The sequence below is a fragment of the Aulonocara stuartgranti genome, assembly GCF_965226115.1.
Source record: "Aulonocara stuartgranti genome assembly, chromosome: 3".
Lineage (NCBI taxonomy): Eukaryota > Metazoa > Chordata > Actinopteri > Cichliformes > Cichlidae > Aulonocara > Aulonocara stuartgranti.
Window position 1 is genome coordinate 63,629,196 of NC_138941.1, and position 15,649 is coordinate 63,644,844.

Genomic DNA, 15,649 nt, shown 5'->3' on the forward strand with positions numbered 1-15,649 from the left:
CAGCAACAAACAACATAAGCACAGGTAACAGTAAACCCACCCAGTCTACCCATCACTGGGCAGAGTCACCACACCCCCTCGTTTGTGGCACCTGCAATCAGCTGGCCGACTCTTAAGACCAGCGTTCTCGAACGTTGCTCGCCGGAATGTCAGCTAACCCACGTTAGTGAGAGTCATAGCTCAGTAAATACTCTTTCAGTGTTTTTTCTTTCTTTTCAATCCGATCCTGTCTAGTCTCCACTGCAGCTTCTCTGAGGGTTGGATCTTGTTGTCAGTAACCATGACAATTTCCTGTCGCTGGTTTGTTTTCTGTTCTTGGCGCTATACGACTGCCTGCCTCCCTGCCCAACACTTCACAGTGAGTGTACGCGAACTGGCTAAGCCTCACCCGGACCTCTATTCCCCTCCAAGACTCACCTTCCTATGGGGATAGTTACAAAGCTTTCTTCGTTATGAATGAGCATTTTAGTTAGCATCTCCAAAAGTTGATTCTGTTCATCTGGGCATAGCATTTTGTGGGACAAACGTTTCATCACTCATCCAAGTGACTTCTTCAGTCTCAGCTGACTGCAGGTTTCCCCGATCTTATAAACAGTACATTTGCATAATGACTGAAACCAGCCCACTGAAGGATCATGACCATTGATCAACAACCACTGACCAAAGCCCACTGATCAATGGCCATGAGTACCATTCACAGAGAGTTGGGGAATGGCTGCAATCACAGCATTGTCAGATGGCGAAAGATGTACCCTTAGGCCCCCTCCTCGATTCAGTGATGGTTTTTTCCTTTTCATGTAAATAGCCTCTTTGACTCCGCGCTCAAACCAGCGTTCCTCCCTGTCCAGGATGTTACATCCTCATCATAGAAAGAGTGTCCACTGGCCTGTAGGTGTAAACAGACTGCAGAGTCCTGGCCTGACGAGGTAGCTCTTCTGTGTTGTGCCATCCGCTTCGCCAGAGGTTGTTTGGTTTCCCCGATGTACAGTGGGGCAAAAAAGTATTTAGTCAGCCACCGATTGTGCAAGTTCCCCCACCTAAAATGATGACAGAGGTCAGTAATTTGCACCAGAGGTACACTTCAACTGTGAGAGACAGAATGTGAAAAAAAAATCCATGAATCCACATGGTAGGATTTGTAAAGAATTTATTCGTAAATCAGGGTGGAAAATAAGTATTTGGTCAATAACAAAAATACAACTCAATACTTTGTAACATAACCTTTGTTGGCAATAACAGAGGTCAAACGTTTACTATAGGTCTTTACCAGGTTTGCACACACAGTAGCTGGTATTTTGGCCCATTCCTCCATGCAGATCTTCTCGAGAGCAGTGATGTTTTGGGGCTGTTGCCGAGTAACACGGACTTTCAACTCCCGCCACAGATTTTCTATGGGGTTGAGGTCTGGAGACTGGCTAGGCCACTCCAGGACTTTCAAATGCTTCTTACGGAGCCACTCCTTTGTTGCCCGGGCGGTGTGTTTTGGATCATTGTCATGTTGGAAGACCCAGCCTGGTTTCATCTTCAAAGTTCTCACTGATGGAAGGAGGTTTTGGCTCAAAATCTCACGATACATGGCCCCATTCATTCTGTCCTTAACACGGATCAGTCGTCCTGTCCCCTTGGCAGAAAAACAGCCCCATAGCATGATGTTTCCACCCCCATGCTTCACAGTAGGTATGGTGTTCTTGGGATGCAACTCAGTATTCTTCGTCCTCCGTCGGCGTTTGGAGGCCGCAAACGCCGACGCAGAGGGAGAAGATCTGGCGTTCTGGTTCGACTGAGACGGCGCACTTACAGACCACCGTTACCCAGTTTATTACTGGCTAATGTGCAGTCTCTGGAGAACAAGCTGTGCGAGCTTCGGGCATGGATCTCATTCCAGCGAGAGATGCGGGACTGCTGCGTGATCTGCCTCACAGAAACCTGGCTATCGGACAAGGTACCGGACTCAGCAATACAACTGCCGGGGTTCTCTGTGCACCGCGCGGACAGGTCACAGGATCTTACTGGGAAAAGCAGAGGCGGTGGTGTATGTTTCATGATCAACAACAGCTGGTGTGATTATGCGAACGTGCACCCGGTCAAATCCTTCTGCTCACCGGACCTGGAGTACCTGATGATTAAGTGCCGGCCATTCTGGCTACCGAGGGAATTTACAGCAGTGATTATTACGGCTGTTTACATTCCCCCACAAGCCGACACTGACCGAGCACTCAGGGAACTGTACAGCGCGATCAGCAGTGAGGAAACCGCACACCCAGAGGCAGCGTTTATCACAGCCGGAGACTTTAATAAGGGAAACCTGAAGAAAGTCTCACCAAAACTCCATCAACACATTCTTTTTAACACACGTGGAAACCGGCTACTCGACCACTGTTACACCTCTTTCCGGGATGCGTACAAAGCCCTCCCCCGCGCCCCATTCGGCCAATCAGATCACCGCTCCATCCTGCTCCTGCCCGCCTACAGGCAGAAGCTGAAACAGGAAGCTCCAACCCGGAGGGCGGTGCACTGTTGGACGGACCAATCGGAGTCTGCGCTGCGGGACTGTTTTGATCACGCGGACTGGGAAATGTTTCACGTAGCCGCTAAAGACATTGATGAGTACACAGACTCAGTCTGTGGATTTATCAGGAAATGCGTGGAAGATGTCGTCCCATCCAGAACAGTTAAATCCTTCCCAAATCAAAAACCCTGGATTAACGGAGATGTTCGCGCGGCACTGGCGGCACGGAACACCGCCTTTGCCTCCGCGAACACATCGGACTACAAACACGCACATTACCAACTCCGGAAGACGATCAAAGCAGCCAAACGTGAGTACAGGGACAGGGTGGAGCAACAGTTTGACAACCCTCGGAGTATGTGGCAGGGACTAAACAGACTTTAGAGGGAAAACCAGCACACCGCAGACCACGGCCTCTCTGTGTGAGGATCTAAACGTATTCTACGCTAGATTCGACACAGCGAACACCATGAGACCGGACAGTGTGCGCACCGCGGATGACGTCAGTGCGCACACTGTGTCTGAGGAGGATGTGCAGAAGTGCTTCAGGAAGGTGAACGCACGCAAAGCTACTGGTCCGGACGGGATTCCCGGCCGCGTCCTCAAGTCATGCGCGGCTCAGCTGGCTGGAGTGTTCACGCACATCTTCAACCTTTCCCTCTCTCTGTCTGTAGTCCCAGCCTGCTTCAAAATGGCCACCATCATCCCTGTACCCAAATCCTCCACCATCTCCTCATTGAACGACTGGCGACCTGTAGCCCTGACCCCCATCGTGAGCAAATGCTTCGAGAAGCTGGTCAGGGACTTCATCCGCTCTGCACTACCTGACTCACTGGATCCTCTACAGTTCGCATACCGCCACAACAGGTCCACTGATGATGCCATAGCCCTGACACTACATACTGCCCTGTCACACCTGGAGAAGAGAGACACGTATGTGAGAATGCTGTTTGTAGATTACAGCTCAGCATTCAATACCATCGTTCCCTCGAAGCTGGACAGGAAACTGCAGGATCTAGGACTGAGCAGCTCCCTCTGCAGCTGGATCCTTAGCTTCCTGTCTGACAGACGCCAAGTGGTCAGACTGGGCAGCATCACCTCATCCCCCATCACACTGAACACTGGTGCTCCACAGGGGTGTGTACTGAGCCCTCTCCTGTACTCACTCTACACCTACGACTGCACAGCCACTAACAACTCCAACATCATTGTGAAGTTTGCGGACGACACTACAGTGGTGGGTCTTATCACCAACGGTGATGAGACGGCTTACAGGGAGGAGGTCAGCGCCCTGACCCACTGGTGTTAAGACAACCATCTCATCCTCAACGTCGCAAGGACAAAGGAGTTGATAGTGGACTTCCGGAGGTGCAGAGAAGTACACACCCCCATCACCATCAACGGCGCTGCTGTGGAGAGAGTGAGCAGCTTCCGGTTCCTTGGAGTACATCTGGCTGAGGATCTTACGTGGTCAGTACACACAAACAAAACAGTGAAGAAGGCGCAGCAGCGCCTCTTCTTTCTCAGGAGACTGAAAAGATTCGGCATGAGCCCCCGCATCCTCAGGACCTTCTATCACTGTGCCATTGAGAGCATCCTCACTGGATGCATCACCACCTGATATGGCAACAGCACCGCCTACAACTGCAAAGCTCTCCAGCGAGTAGTGCGGTGCTCTGAACGGATAATTGGAGGTGAGCTTCCCTCCCTCCAAGACATCTACAGGAAGCGTTGCCTGAGGAAAGCGGGGAGGATCATCAAGGACTCCAGTCACCCCAGCCATAAACTGTTCAGACTGCTTCCCTCAGGAAGGAGGTTCTGCAGCATCCGGTCCCGTACCAGCAGACTGAGAGACAGCTTCTTCCATCAGGCCATCAGACTGCTGAACACGTCATAGACACCTCAGCTTCACTACTGGAACTTCAACATTATGCACTCCACACTGTACAGTAATGCCACTTGTTTTGCACATATTCAACTCTGTATATTTTTATATATTTTATTTTATTATTTTTTTTACTATTTAATTTGTAAAAATGTGTATACACACACACACACACACACACACACACACACACACACACACACACACACGTAGGATAACATTTAGTATACACATCCAGAAATGCATACACTATTATATATTGTACATATATTTATTAGTTTCAGATTAGCCATTCTTGTATTTTGCTCGTTTGTGTTGTTGTGTTTGCACATCTCTGTTGCTTGTGGGGCTCGCACACAAGAATTTCACTCGCATGTGCTGTGCCAGTGTGCCTGCACATGTGATGTGACAATAAAAGTGAAAAAAAAAAACAAACAAAAAAACACGACGAGTTGAGTTTATACCAAAAAGTTCTACTTTGGTTTCATCTGACCACATGAAATTCTCCCAATCCTCTGCTGTATCATCCATGTGCTCTCTGGCAAACTTCAGACGGGCCTGGACATGCACTGGCTTCAGCAGCGGAACACGTCTGGCACTGCGGGATTTGATTCCCTGCCGTTGTAGTGTGTTACTGATGGTGACCTTTGTTACTTTGGTCCCAGCTCTCTGCAGGTCATTCACCAGGTCCCCCCGTGTGGTTCTGGGATCTTTGCTCACCGTTCTCATGATCATTTTGACCCCACGGGATGAGATCTTGCGTGGAGCCCCAGATCGAGGGAGATTATCAGTGGTCTTGTATGTCTTCCATTTTCTGATGATTGCTCCCACAGTTGATTTTTTCACACCAAGCTGCTTGCCTATTGTAGATTCACTCTTCCCAGTCTGGTGCAGGTCTACAATACTTTTCCTGGTGTCCTTCGAAAGCTCTTTGGTCTTGGCCATGGCGGAGTTTGGAGTCTGACTGTTTGAGGCTGTGGACAGGTGTCTTTTATACAGATGATGAGTTCAAACAGGTGCCATTCATACAGGTAACGAGTGGGGGACAGAAAAGCTTCTTACAGAAGACGTTACAGGTCTGTGAGAGCCAGAGATTTTCCATGTTTGAGGTGACCAAATACTTATTTTCCACCCTGATTTACGAATAAATTCTTTACAAATCCTACCATGTGAATTCATGGATTTTTTTTCACATTCTGTCTCTCACAGTTGAAGTGTACCTCTGGTGCAAATTACTGACCTCTGTCATCATTTTAAGTGGGGGAACTTGCACAATTGGTGGCTGACTAAATACTTTTTTGCCCCACTGCATAAATCCTGCCAATCCTCCTGGCACTTAACAGCGTACACTATGTTACTCTGGTTGTGTCGGGGGACCCGATCCTTTGGGTGGATCAATTTTTGGCGAAGCGTGTTTTAGGGTTTAAAAGCCACAGAGACGCGGCGTTTAGAAAAAATGCGTCTCAACTGCTCCGATACTCCGGACATATACGGGATCACTACAGGTTTTCGCTTGTGCAGCAGTTGTCCTTCTCTCCTGGATTAGCTGGAGCTTTCTTTAGGTGCCTTTCCAGCTTTGACAAAAGTCCTGCTGGGATAACCACATTTACTCCGGGCCTTCTTGATGTGCTGTCCTTCTGCCTCCCTGGCCGCTGTGTCAGTGGGGATGGTGTTCGCTCTGTGTTGTAGTGTCCTGATGACACCCAGTTTGTGCTCCAGTGGATGATGAAAGTCAAACCTTAGATACTGATCCGTATGTGTAGGTTTACGGTACACGTCAGCTTTTAGATGTTCCCCATTACTGATGGAAATCTCACAGTCTAAGAAGGCTAACTTGCCACTTTTCATATCCTCCCTGGTGAATTTGATGTGTCGGTCCACCGAGTTAATGTGATCTGTGAATTGTGGTACGTCCTGAGATTTGATTTTCACCCAGGTGTCATCCACATATCTGAACCAATGGCTTGGTGATGTTCCAGGGTAGGATAGCAAAGCCCTCTTTTCCACTTCTTCCATGTACAAATTGGCCACGATGGGTGAAACTGGGGAGCCCATGGCACACCCATGTTTCTGCCTGTAGAACTGACCCTTGTATGTGAGGTAGGTGGAATGAAGACACAGTTCCAAAAGCAAACACACTCGGTCGATGCTGAGAGTGGTCCTGCTGCTGAGGTTGGTGTCATCCTGTAATCTCTTACGGACTACCTCCAACGCTTCTGTGACTGGGATGCAAGTGATGTAACGTCGTACGAGACCACGGTTTCATCTGCCTCCATAATGACATCTCTCACCTTCTCAACAAAATCCAAGGTGTTCTGGATGTGTGCTGAGAGTATGGGCTCAAAATGTGGTCATAAATATTTTGTACTTGAAAATCAGGATTTGTATGTGTAAAAAAGATTTGTGTGTGTAAAAAAAGATTTGTGTGTGGAAAACGTGCAAGTTACAAGTACGGATTTTGACCCTATGTTTCTTTCTTTCATCTGATTGGTCAATATCATGTCAATCACAAATGTAACAATCCAATCAGAGAACAGATGGGTTTGGCTGTCGGAGTGGCGCCTTTTTTGAAGGACGATATGTATTTATTTTTTAAATAGTTCAGTTGAAGCATGGTTGAAAAGCAATGTCTGACTTTCATTGGTTAACATTTATAGAATTTTTATTTATTATTACTTTTGCCAGATTAAAGTTATTTCTGTGACCATTGTGAGTTTTTCTTTCATTGACTGAGGGGTGCCAACAATTTTGTCCATGTCTATGAACGCCATAAATGTTACAAACACAGACATAAATGTCTGTCCTATTTATAAGAGAAGTCTATCTGACTTCTTACCTCTAGAGGGCCTCCAAATATAAGCTGTTATATATGTTTGTCTTCTGTGAACAGAAAAAATGTTCTGCCGTTTCTGTCTGACAGACTTCTGCAGAGTGTAGACCAACACTCCCTCACGCTTATTTCTTGTAAAACGAAACTTACTGCTTTACTTCTCCTTTTCTGTCTTAGAGTTTTTCTTTTTCTAAATACAGCTACAGTTGTACTTATACTGCATACTCTCCCACATATCCCATTCAAACACTCCTCCTGCGAGCCAACACTCTGGGTTTATCAAATACAATTAAAAAGCAGAATAAACATCGTAAATGTTACAAAATATGACAAACACATAAATGTCTGTCCTGTTTATAAGAGCAGTGTTTTTTTTATACTCGCAGACACAGTGAATCAGTTCTGAGGCTGCTACAGTTTAGTTGTAGCCCTCCCCCTCTCCTACACTTACTGCTTTACTTTTTTTTGCCCAAGAGCCGTTATTTTTTTTTTTCTTAATGAATCATACGAACTATTGAAATCCCCTGTGTACTAAAAACCTTCACTTATACTTATCTTGGATCCTGAAGTATTAAGCAAATAAAACAGTTCTGACACACAGAGTGCAAACTGTGTATCCACATTTTAAATTCAGTGGATACACAGTGGATGTTTTACTCAGACATGTGGTACTGATTCATCTAACCTGAAGATGAGTCAGTTAGTCCTGGCCATGCTTACAGTATCAAATTAAAGAAACCTTTAGAAAATGTAGAGTAACTGTTGTGTCTGTGTAAACCCTGAAAGGACTGTGAGAAAGGTTTCAACTCTGGGTTTGTGCAGTCTTGTGAAAGAAGAAAGTCTTTCCAGCTTGAAGGAGGTGCTGAGTCATTCAGGCACAAACTTTTTCTTTCTTTACTCAGTTACACATTTATTTTTTCCTGCTCTGTTAGTCTGCAGATTCAATCATTCACTTTTCAATCAACTCACTTTTATACAAGTATAAATAAAAAGGAAATCCTGCAGCAAAGCTCATGTTTGCTTTCACATATTTGTTGCTGTCAGAAAGAGTGAGGAGAGAGTGAGTGTCTGCTTTCTTACACTCAGTCAATGGGATTACACAACAGCCTAAGAGGGTAAAGGGCAGCTATGTGTTTCCTTTTCTGTGCACTGGTTTGAACTAACAACAGATCAGTGAAAGAAAAATATCCCATTTCAAACCACATTAACATAAACAGTCCACACTCATTGACACACATGGTTGTGTTTAAAGTAGAAAAAGCAAAAACTAAACTGTTTCCTGGCAGCCTGTGAAAAATACTCATTACAGCTTTCATCTATTTTGTTTATACCTCGAGTCATAGATCTTTTAGGTCTTTATTGTTCAAATGATATCTAAATCTTTACATACTTAAACAAATAATGCTAATCCATGACAGTTTATCTCTTTGTGCCTGGAGCTGAGCTCAGGTGGTTTGTTTGTGTCTCTGCGACTGCAGCAGCAGGTTTGCAGTGAGAGAGAGAGACGGTCATGTTCCACATTTAGCTTTGATTCCTTTTTGTTGAGTTTTGTAGAAAAGAGACTGAACATTCAAACATGTTAAATAAATAAACCTTCAGGACACTGCTGCATCACACCTGCTTATGAAGCATATGATGTTGGTCACTGTACATGTTCTGAAGTTTCCTCCATGATTTCTTTGTTTAGTCTTATTTTTATTAATCAAATATGTTGTTTTATTGTGTCTGTGACGTTTCTTTTCTTGCATTTTACAGCATTTTAGCCGTTGCTACTGTTTCACCTGGTTTCAATGCTAAATAGTCTACTAGCTAACATGATGTAGTCCATTTCTACATCTTTTCATCTTAAAAACATCGTTGGAAACATTATTTGGAATTATAAATCTCATTTTATTAGGTTTATTTTGTGTTCACATTGGTGTCTGCAGCATGGTACTGCCTCCAGGCAACAAAACACATGTTTGGTTATTACAGTGTGTTGAAATTATTTGTTTGCTTTTCTTTAAGGAGCTAAATCTGCATGGGATGTACTGCCAGTCAATAATATCATTTTATACATTTTTAACCTGAAATAAATAAATAAACGAAAATCTGTGCATAAGAACCATACAAATACCTGTTTATTTACAAAAAAGAAGTAATTGTTTTTTGTTTTAATAAACAGTAATTTTTATAAAACGTTATTCTTTAATTTGTTTTGCAGTTAGACATGTATCTGAGAACAATAATGGTTAGCAGTGCTTCTAAATAAACACAGCATCGTGCTGAAAACTCAGAACTAGTTGAGCTGCTCGTTATCAGCAACTTTGTTTAAAATGTTTGTAATGACTGAGAATAAAACAGGACACTCAAACTACAAATCAGTCAGTGCCAACGTGTGTTGTTATGAAACATCATAAACTCTCATGGTTTTCTAAGAAATGGTTGAACTGCATTCCAGACATGATGAGACAGAATTACATACTGTGTGTGTCTGTGTGTGTGTAGCAGTGCTGATGAATGCTGAGAGACGCTCCTCCTCTGATTCACCACTCTGTTTTTATTAAATATGATTGAAGAGCGTTTCTCACATAAATAGTAGAAGTCCATAAATAAACATCTCTCCTCTTCAAAAGAGAGCTAGAGATAACTTACAATCACCAATCCCCTCAATCTGAAACAGCCTCAGTTAAACTTCTTTGGTTTATTTGCTCTGACTGTGCAGAGCCATCACACAAAGGAGAGAGTACACAGATAAGATGAGAGATAACAGCAGAGGAGAAACTTTGTTTGCACATTTGAAATTCAAATCAGGCCACAGTACAGGGTCTGTTTTAGTCAGAGATCTGTGGTTCTGATCCACTGCCTGCTGAGTCCACTCTCCTCATACACTTAGCCTCCGAGTATTTAAGATCATAATATTTATATGGTTTTTTTTTTAATGGCAACAGCAGATCTCTGTTGTTTACTGTCCTGTCCTGCTGAATGGTAGGAGCAAGCAGTTTTAAGTTTGAAAGAAGTATAATTTGAAACAATTTCATGGCATGAAACAGCAGTAAAACACAGCAGGAGACGCTGATGACCTTTGACCTTCGTCCAAAGTTCGAGCCTTTTCTCTGCATTTAATTTAAGCATTAATATCACAGAATAACTGTTGTTGCCGCTGATCAACAAACTGCTTGCTGGGCGGGACCTTCTCAGTCCTTGCTTTGTAAAACATTCAAAATGAAACTCACTCAGTGACCTCAGTGTGATGTTAATATTTTGTTTTATGCTCATAGAAAAGGAAAACTTGGTTTTATTTTAAAGACTTATTTCAACAAATCTGTCATATTGAGCTCATGATCTACACCTGTGGTTGTTGTTTTATGTGCTCTGTCGTTTCAGGAAGCCTGGGTGTGACAGCCGGAACCACTCCTCCAGAACATATAAGCTGTAACACAGCTGTTGCTTTCACTTTGGGGACTTTCCGCAGTGGCTCAATAAGCACCCTCAGTGCTTTTTCATACCTTTAGATTTGAAGATTATATTTAAGTTATCAGATATATTTGAAATATACTGAAGACATTTAAATGGAGCTAAAGGAGACAGTGGAACAACTGCGTCCCTCCACGGACAATGGAGGGAGATTAATGGTGAGGTCGTGTTTAAATTGTTTAAATTGTTTTCATTGTCACTGTTTTCCTTTTATTTTGACCTGCTTAGTTCACAGTGCGAGCTTCACAGCTAATGTGAGGCAAACAGGGATGTCTGGTTAAAGCTGGTAAACCTGAACGTTGAACCTTCAACTGTGCTCTGCTGTGAATTTAGCTGGGACCTGACAGTCACAGGTAGCAGCTACTGACCTACTATGTCATCTAAAGACAATCAGCAAATAACAAAACAACAACTTCATAGATCAATATTTAGGAAAAGCCGAGGCAGCAGCTGCAGTGGACGCTTCATTGTTTCTAAGACTCAGTTTCTCTTCACTGCTCTGTGTTACTTTACTTCAACTTCCCTCTTCTCCATGGCTGCTTACAGAGGAACAACAGGACAAACTCGACCGACCGGTGGTTTAGGCATATGTGACAAAGAGTGTGACAGCATAGAGTCTGTCGTGGGCAGTCCCTAACTGCTCACGACAGATGGGGAGTCCCTATAAGTGAAAACAATGGGCCAATCCAATTGCTCCTGATCTAGGCTACATATATCACACGAGGCCCGTTTAGTTTGTAAACAGTGGTTTGTGAGCTGTCCACATTAAGGACAAGTTTGGCTTTACAGACAACACGGATTGTCACTCTCCGTGATACACAGATCTTTGATGGTTTATCGAAGCAGAGAAAGTATGATGAATTTTCTTCGTATTGAACTGCTCTGGGCTCTGCTGTTTGTTGGAGTACTGCAGGCGTCCGTCCATAAAGGTAAACTGAGCACTTTGCGTGTTTAACCAGTGATGATTTGTGGTCATAACTGTATACATACTTCTAGGGTTAGTGTTTCAAAATAGATGGTGGTTATCATCATCATCATCATTATTATTATTGCTGTTGTTAATGATAATAACAATTTTATATATATATATATATATATATATATATATATATATAGATATATTCTCTTCAATATAATGATCATAGTGCAGATATAAACTTTGCACGTACACCATCACGTATATACGACTATTAGCATGTATTTTTTTTAAAAACATCATAAACCTCAATTGTATTGATTTTCCTGATTTCAGTTTGAGTTTGTCATGCCCAGTGCAATATTATGCTCTCTGTTTAACGGTTCATGTTGCGTGTCCATGGCTGAAGTTTGTTTAAGTCAGCACTATATCTGAAATGAACACTGATATAGAGCCGCGGGTGCTGGTATAAAATTGTTGTATTACCTTGAAATATTTATAACCCAAAAATAATGAAGTGGAGGCACAGAAAGTGTCCTGTTTATTAAAAAAATATCTCTTTAAGAGGGATCTGAAAGACCGTAATGATTATTCAAACTGATATTCTCGGGAAGAGAGAGTTAGCTCAGTACTACAGCTTACAAGATCTGAGATAGCACGATATATCTAGTCCAGAGGAGGCAGTAAAACTCAATACTAAAGTCCTAAACTCAATATTGAGATTAATACAAAAATAGAAAAGAAAGAATGTTTCAAGCACTGCAGATTTTCTGTTGTTGTTGTTTAAAGAGGAAAAAAGAGAGACTGTGACACCATCTTACATTACTTGTAAGATGTTGGTCATGTGACACATTTCAAGTAATTTGAGACGGTGCCGTTTCGCTCTTTCCTTATCAAGAGCAGGTTGAAGTTGTGTAATCTGTGAACTGTTGTATTTCTATATGATTTTCTTGCACTGTAGTTTGTGTGAACGTTGTTGTTGTAAAGCATGTGAATAATGAGTTACAGTGATCTAATCTAGAGAAGATGAAAGCAGATTACTAGATTTGTTCATGTTTACTTAATCAGAAATGACTGTGAGGATTTTAAATTATTGGTTCAGTTTTATAGATCAGGAGCTCAGGTGTGTTTGTGAGTGCGCTACATACACAGCGGCCAATGACAACTACCTCAGTCTTATCCGTATTTGGCTGCAGGAAGTTTGTACCATCCAGCATTTACTGTCTTTGATGTGTAGCAAAGGCCATGTTATCTTATTGGAACTTCATTACCCAGCAGACCGATGTAGTTATCTCCCGAGCTGACAGCAAAGCAGAGAGGAGCCCATCCTTTATTTGTTAAAACAGGAGTTTGACTGTGCTATGTTTACAACACTTCTATTTTGTGTTATTTTTGTTGTAGTTACTTCTACTTTACTTATTAACTACTAATTAGTAAAAGTGTGAACAAGTGGTCACTTTAGTTTTAAACCTAATTGTTTCTATGATTGTGATTTCAAAGCTCCAGAAGTTAGTAATTGTACTTTGATCCCTTTAACCTCTCTGCTTTGTGTCACTTTCTCTCTTTTAGACCAGAAAAACATCACAGCTGGACAGAACGTCACTCTGCCGTGTCGAGGTCAAGACAACAACATCCCCATCACAGTGGTAGAGTGGAGCAGAGCTGACCTGGGATCAGAATATGTCCTTTTGTACCGGGATGATCTGTTTGTTCCAGACAACCAGCATCCATCTTTTAAGAACCGGGTGGATCTGCAGGACAGAAAGATGAAGGATGGAGACGTGTCTTTGATTCTGAACAATGTGACGATTAATGACACTGGAACATACGAGTGTCGTGTCTTCAGGAGAAGAACAAACCGCAGGAAGAGAGCTCATCTGAAGACTCCCCCCATCAGCATCATCAACCTTCATGTTGTTGATCCTCCAGGTGAGTGAGTAGAGTTGAGTGTGTGTGTGATCAGAGGTGAAGCTGCTTCCTGGTTGTTGATGTTTGTTTCTAAAGATGTTGTTGATGAGACTTTGTAGAAAGCAGCTGGTCTGAGTGATGTGATCAGAGTGCAGTAGATAATGTCTGACAGCAGTTTGAAGAGGAAATGGATTCTGTTCTGTTCTTCACTCATCACCTACCTGACAGCTGACACCTCACACCTGTTTCTCACCTGCAGGTCAGCCAGGAGGACTCACAGAGGATGGAGGGAAGGAGGCTGGATCTGTTGGACTCGTCATTGGTCTTTCAGTTGTTGCTGTGGTGTTTTCTGTTGCTGTTGTTCTTTTTTTGATCTATAGAAAACATAAAAAATGTAATCAGGACTCACACCATCCTCCCGCTGAACCACAGACTGAAATGTCTGAAAGTTTTCTAAACTCTGAATCTCCTGCTGCTGAATACAATGACAGAAATGACCTGGAAGCAAACAACTGTCACGGACACTCCAGAAGGATCCCTGATGTCACTCTGACACTTGCTGACTCCTCAGGAAACAGCAGGACTGCTTCCACAGAGAAACATCAGAGTGCAGTAGATAATGTCTGACAGCAGTTTGATTCTGTTCTGTTCTTCACTCATCACCTACCTGACAGCTGACACCTCACACCTGTTTCTCACCTGCAGCTCAGACAGGAGGAGACCCTGGGCTGGAAGCTGGTCTGTCAGTTTTTGGTGTGACTTATTTTTAAACCTGAAACAATTTTTTCACCTCCTCTTTGTACTGAACAAAAGCTGGTCTTAAGCTATATTTATATTATAAGCTAATGAATTGTTTCATAACTAAAATCTGACAGTTGAGCTTTCAGATTACTGCAGTACTATTTTATCTACCTCATGCTTTACAACCTATTTATTTGCCTCATTACAAAATGTCCAACTAATGTTCCTTCTGCTATCAGTTAATGAAGCTTCAGTAGAAAATTGAATCAGTCTATTTCAGCTTTAGCACTGGATACATGAAAATCTATTTACTGTCATTTCATTGTTTTTATAGAAAACAGATCAACTAGTCTGACAGGTGCCTCTTCATCACAGAGGTAACACTGTGATCAGTAACATTAGACATTCATTGTTATTAAATGTTCTCATTAGTTTGTTTCTGTTTCTTTATTGTATTGATACATTATTACACATAATTCTCAGAAATTATAAGAGCAGAATACAAACAGACCATGACACATTTTTCAGGGATTCTCAGCTGCCAGAAGCAGATCAGAAAAGATCATAATGTTTTATATTCTGTAAATGATCAAATAATGAAGAAATAAATGATGTCAACGTTAATTCTCAGTGTGTCATGTGTGTTATTAACAATGTCCAGGTGTTGAAACTTTGTAAGCTCTGCTTTTCAAATCTTTCATGTTCTTTAAAGAAAAGTAAAGATCTTTTGACCTAAAGTGACTGAATTTTTATTTCAGCTCAGCCCCAACAAAATGGTTTCTACAGAGAAAGAGGATCGTACTCAGTGTGCACACTACACAGGAGTGACAGCTGTGCCCACACAGTTTAATTATACCTGGAACAACATCAGTGATCACACTAGTCAAACTTGCTCAACAATGGCAAGGACAAACATTTTCTTAATACGATGAATATAACTTTTTTAGACTGTCATATTATAATTATCTGGTGAGAATAAATTATGTATTAATAATATATTTGAGATCTCATGCAGGTTAGACGTGTAGGCTAAGTGAAGCCGTAACTTTACATCATGATTCAATCCATTCAAAGCTGCTAATAAACCTGAATATTGACCTTTAACCACGATACAGAGAAAATGCAATTAAAATGTAACCTGCACAACTCCTAACAAGCCAGTGTTGTGGTTTGTGTTCAGGTTCATTAAAACCACTGTTCAGTTTGAGGAAGCAGTTTTAAGACACAACAGACATCACATGCAAGTGTAATCGTTTTTGTTTTTGTTTGTTTGTTTTAAAACAAGCTCATTATTCAAGTCTTTAAGAATCCAAAGAACATTTAACTGCCTGAAGGAAAACTGTGGATGTTAAAAATGTGGTCAGGTCAGTTTTAACAATGGTTTGCGTTACCAGTTTGAACCTG

The 15,649-nt window shown here is 42.3% G+C and overlaps 1 protein-coding gene across 5 annotated transcripts in view; it reads left to right on the forward strand.

Moving 5' to 3' along the window:
• The window catches only part of LOC309694982 (coxsackievirus and adenovirus receptor-like), a 55,846-nt gene extending 40,977 nt beyond the window's left edge, over nt 1–14,869 (forward strand). For 2 of the 5 annotated variants that reach the window (XR_014273006.1, XM_082515306.1), the window contains exon 3: nt 13,764–14,869. Coding sequence is in view for 3 of the 5 variants with exons in the window: in XM_082515306.1 (XP_082371432.1) it covers nt 13,764–14,131 (368 nt within the window). In the remaining 2 variants the exon portion in view is untranslated. Of the gene's footprint in view, nt 1–10,569; nt 10,839–11,502; nt 11,610–13,165; nt 13,526–13,763 lie in introns of those variants that run through there. The other 3 variants (XM_082515308.1, XM_082515305.1, XR_014273007.1) reach the window with 3 other exon arrangements.
• Nucleotides 14,870–15,649: the final 780 nt, after the last annotated feature.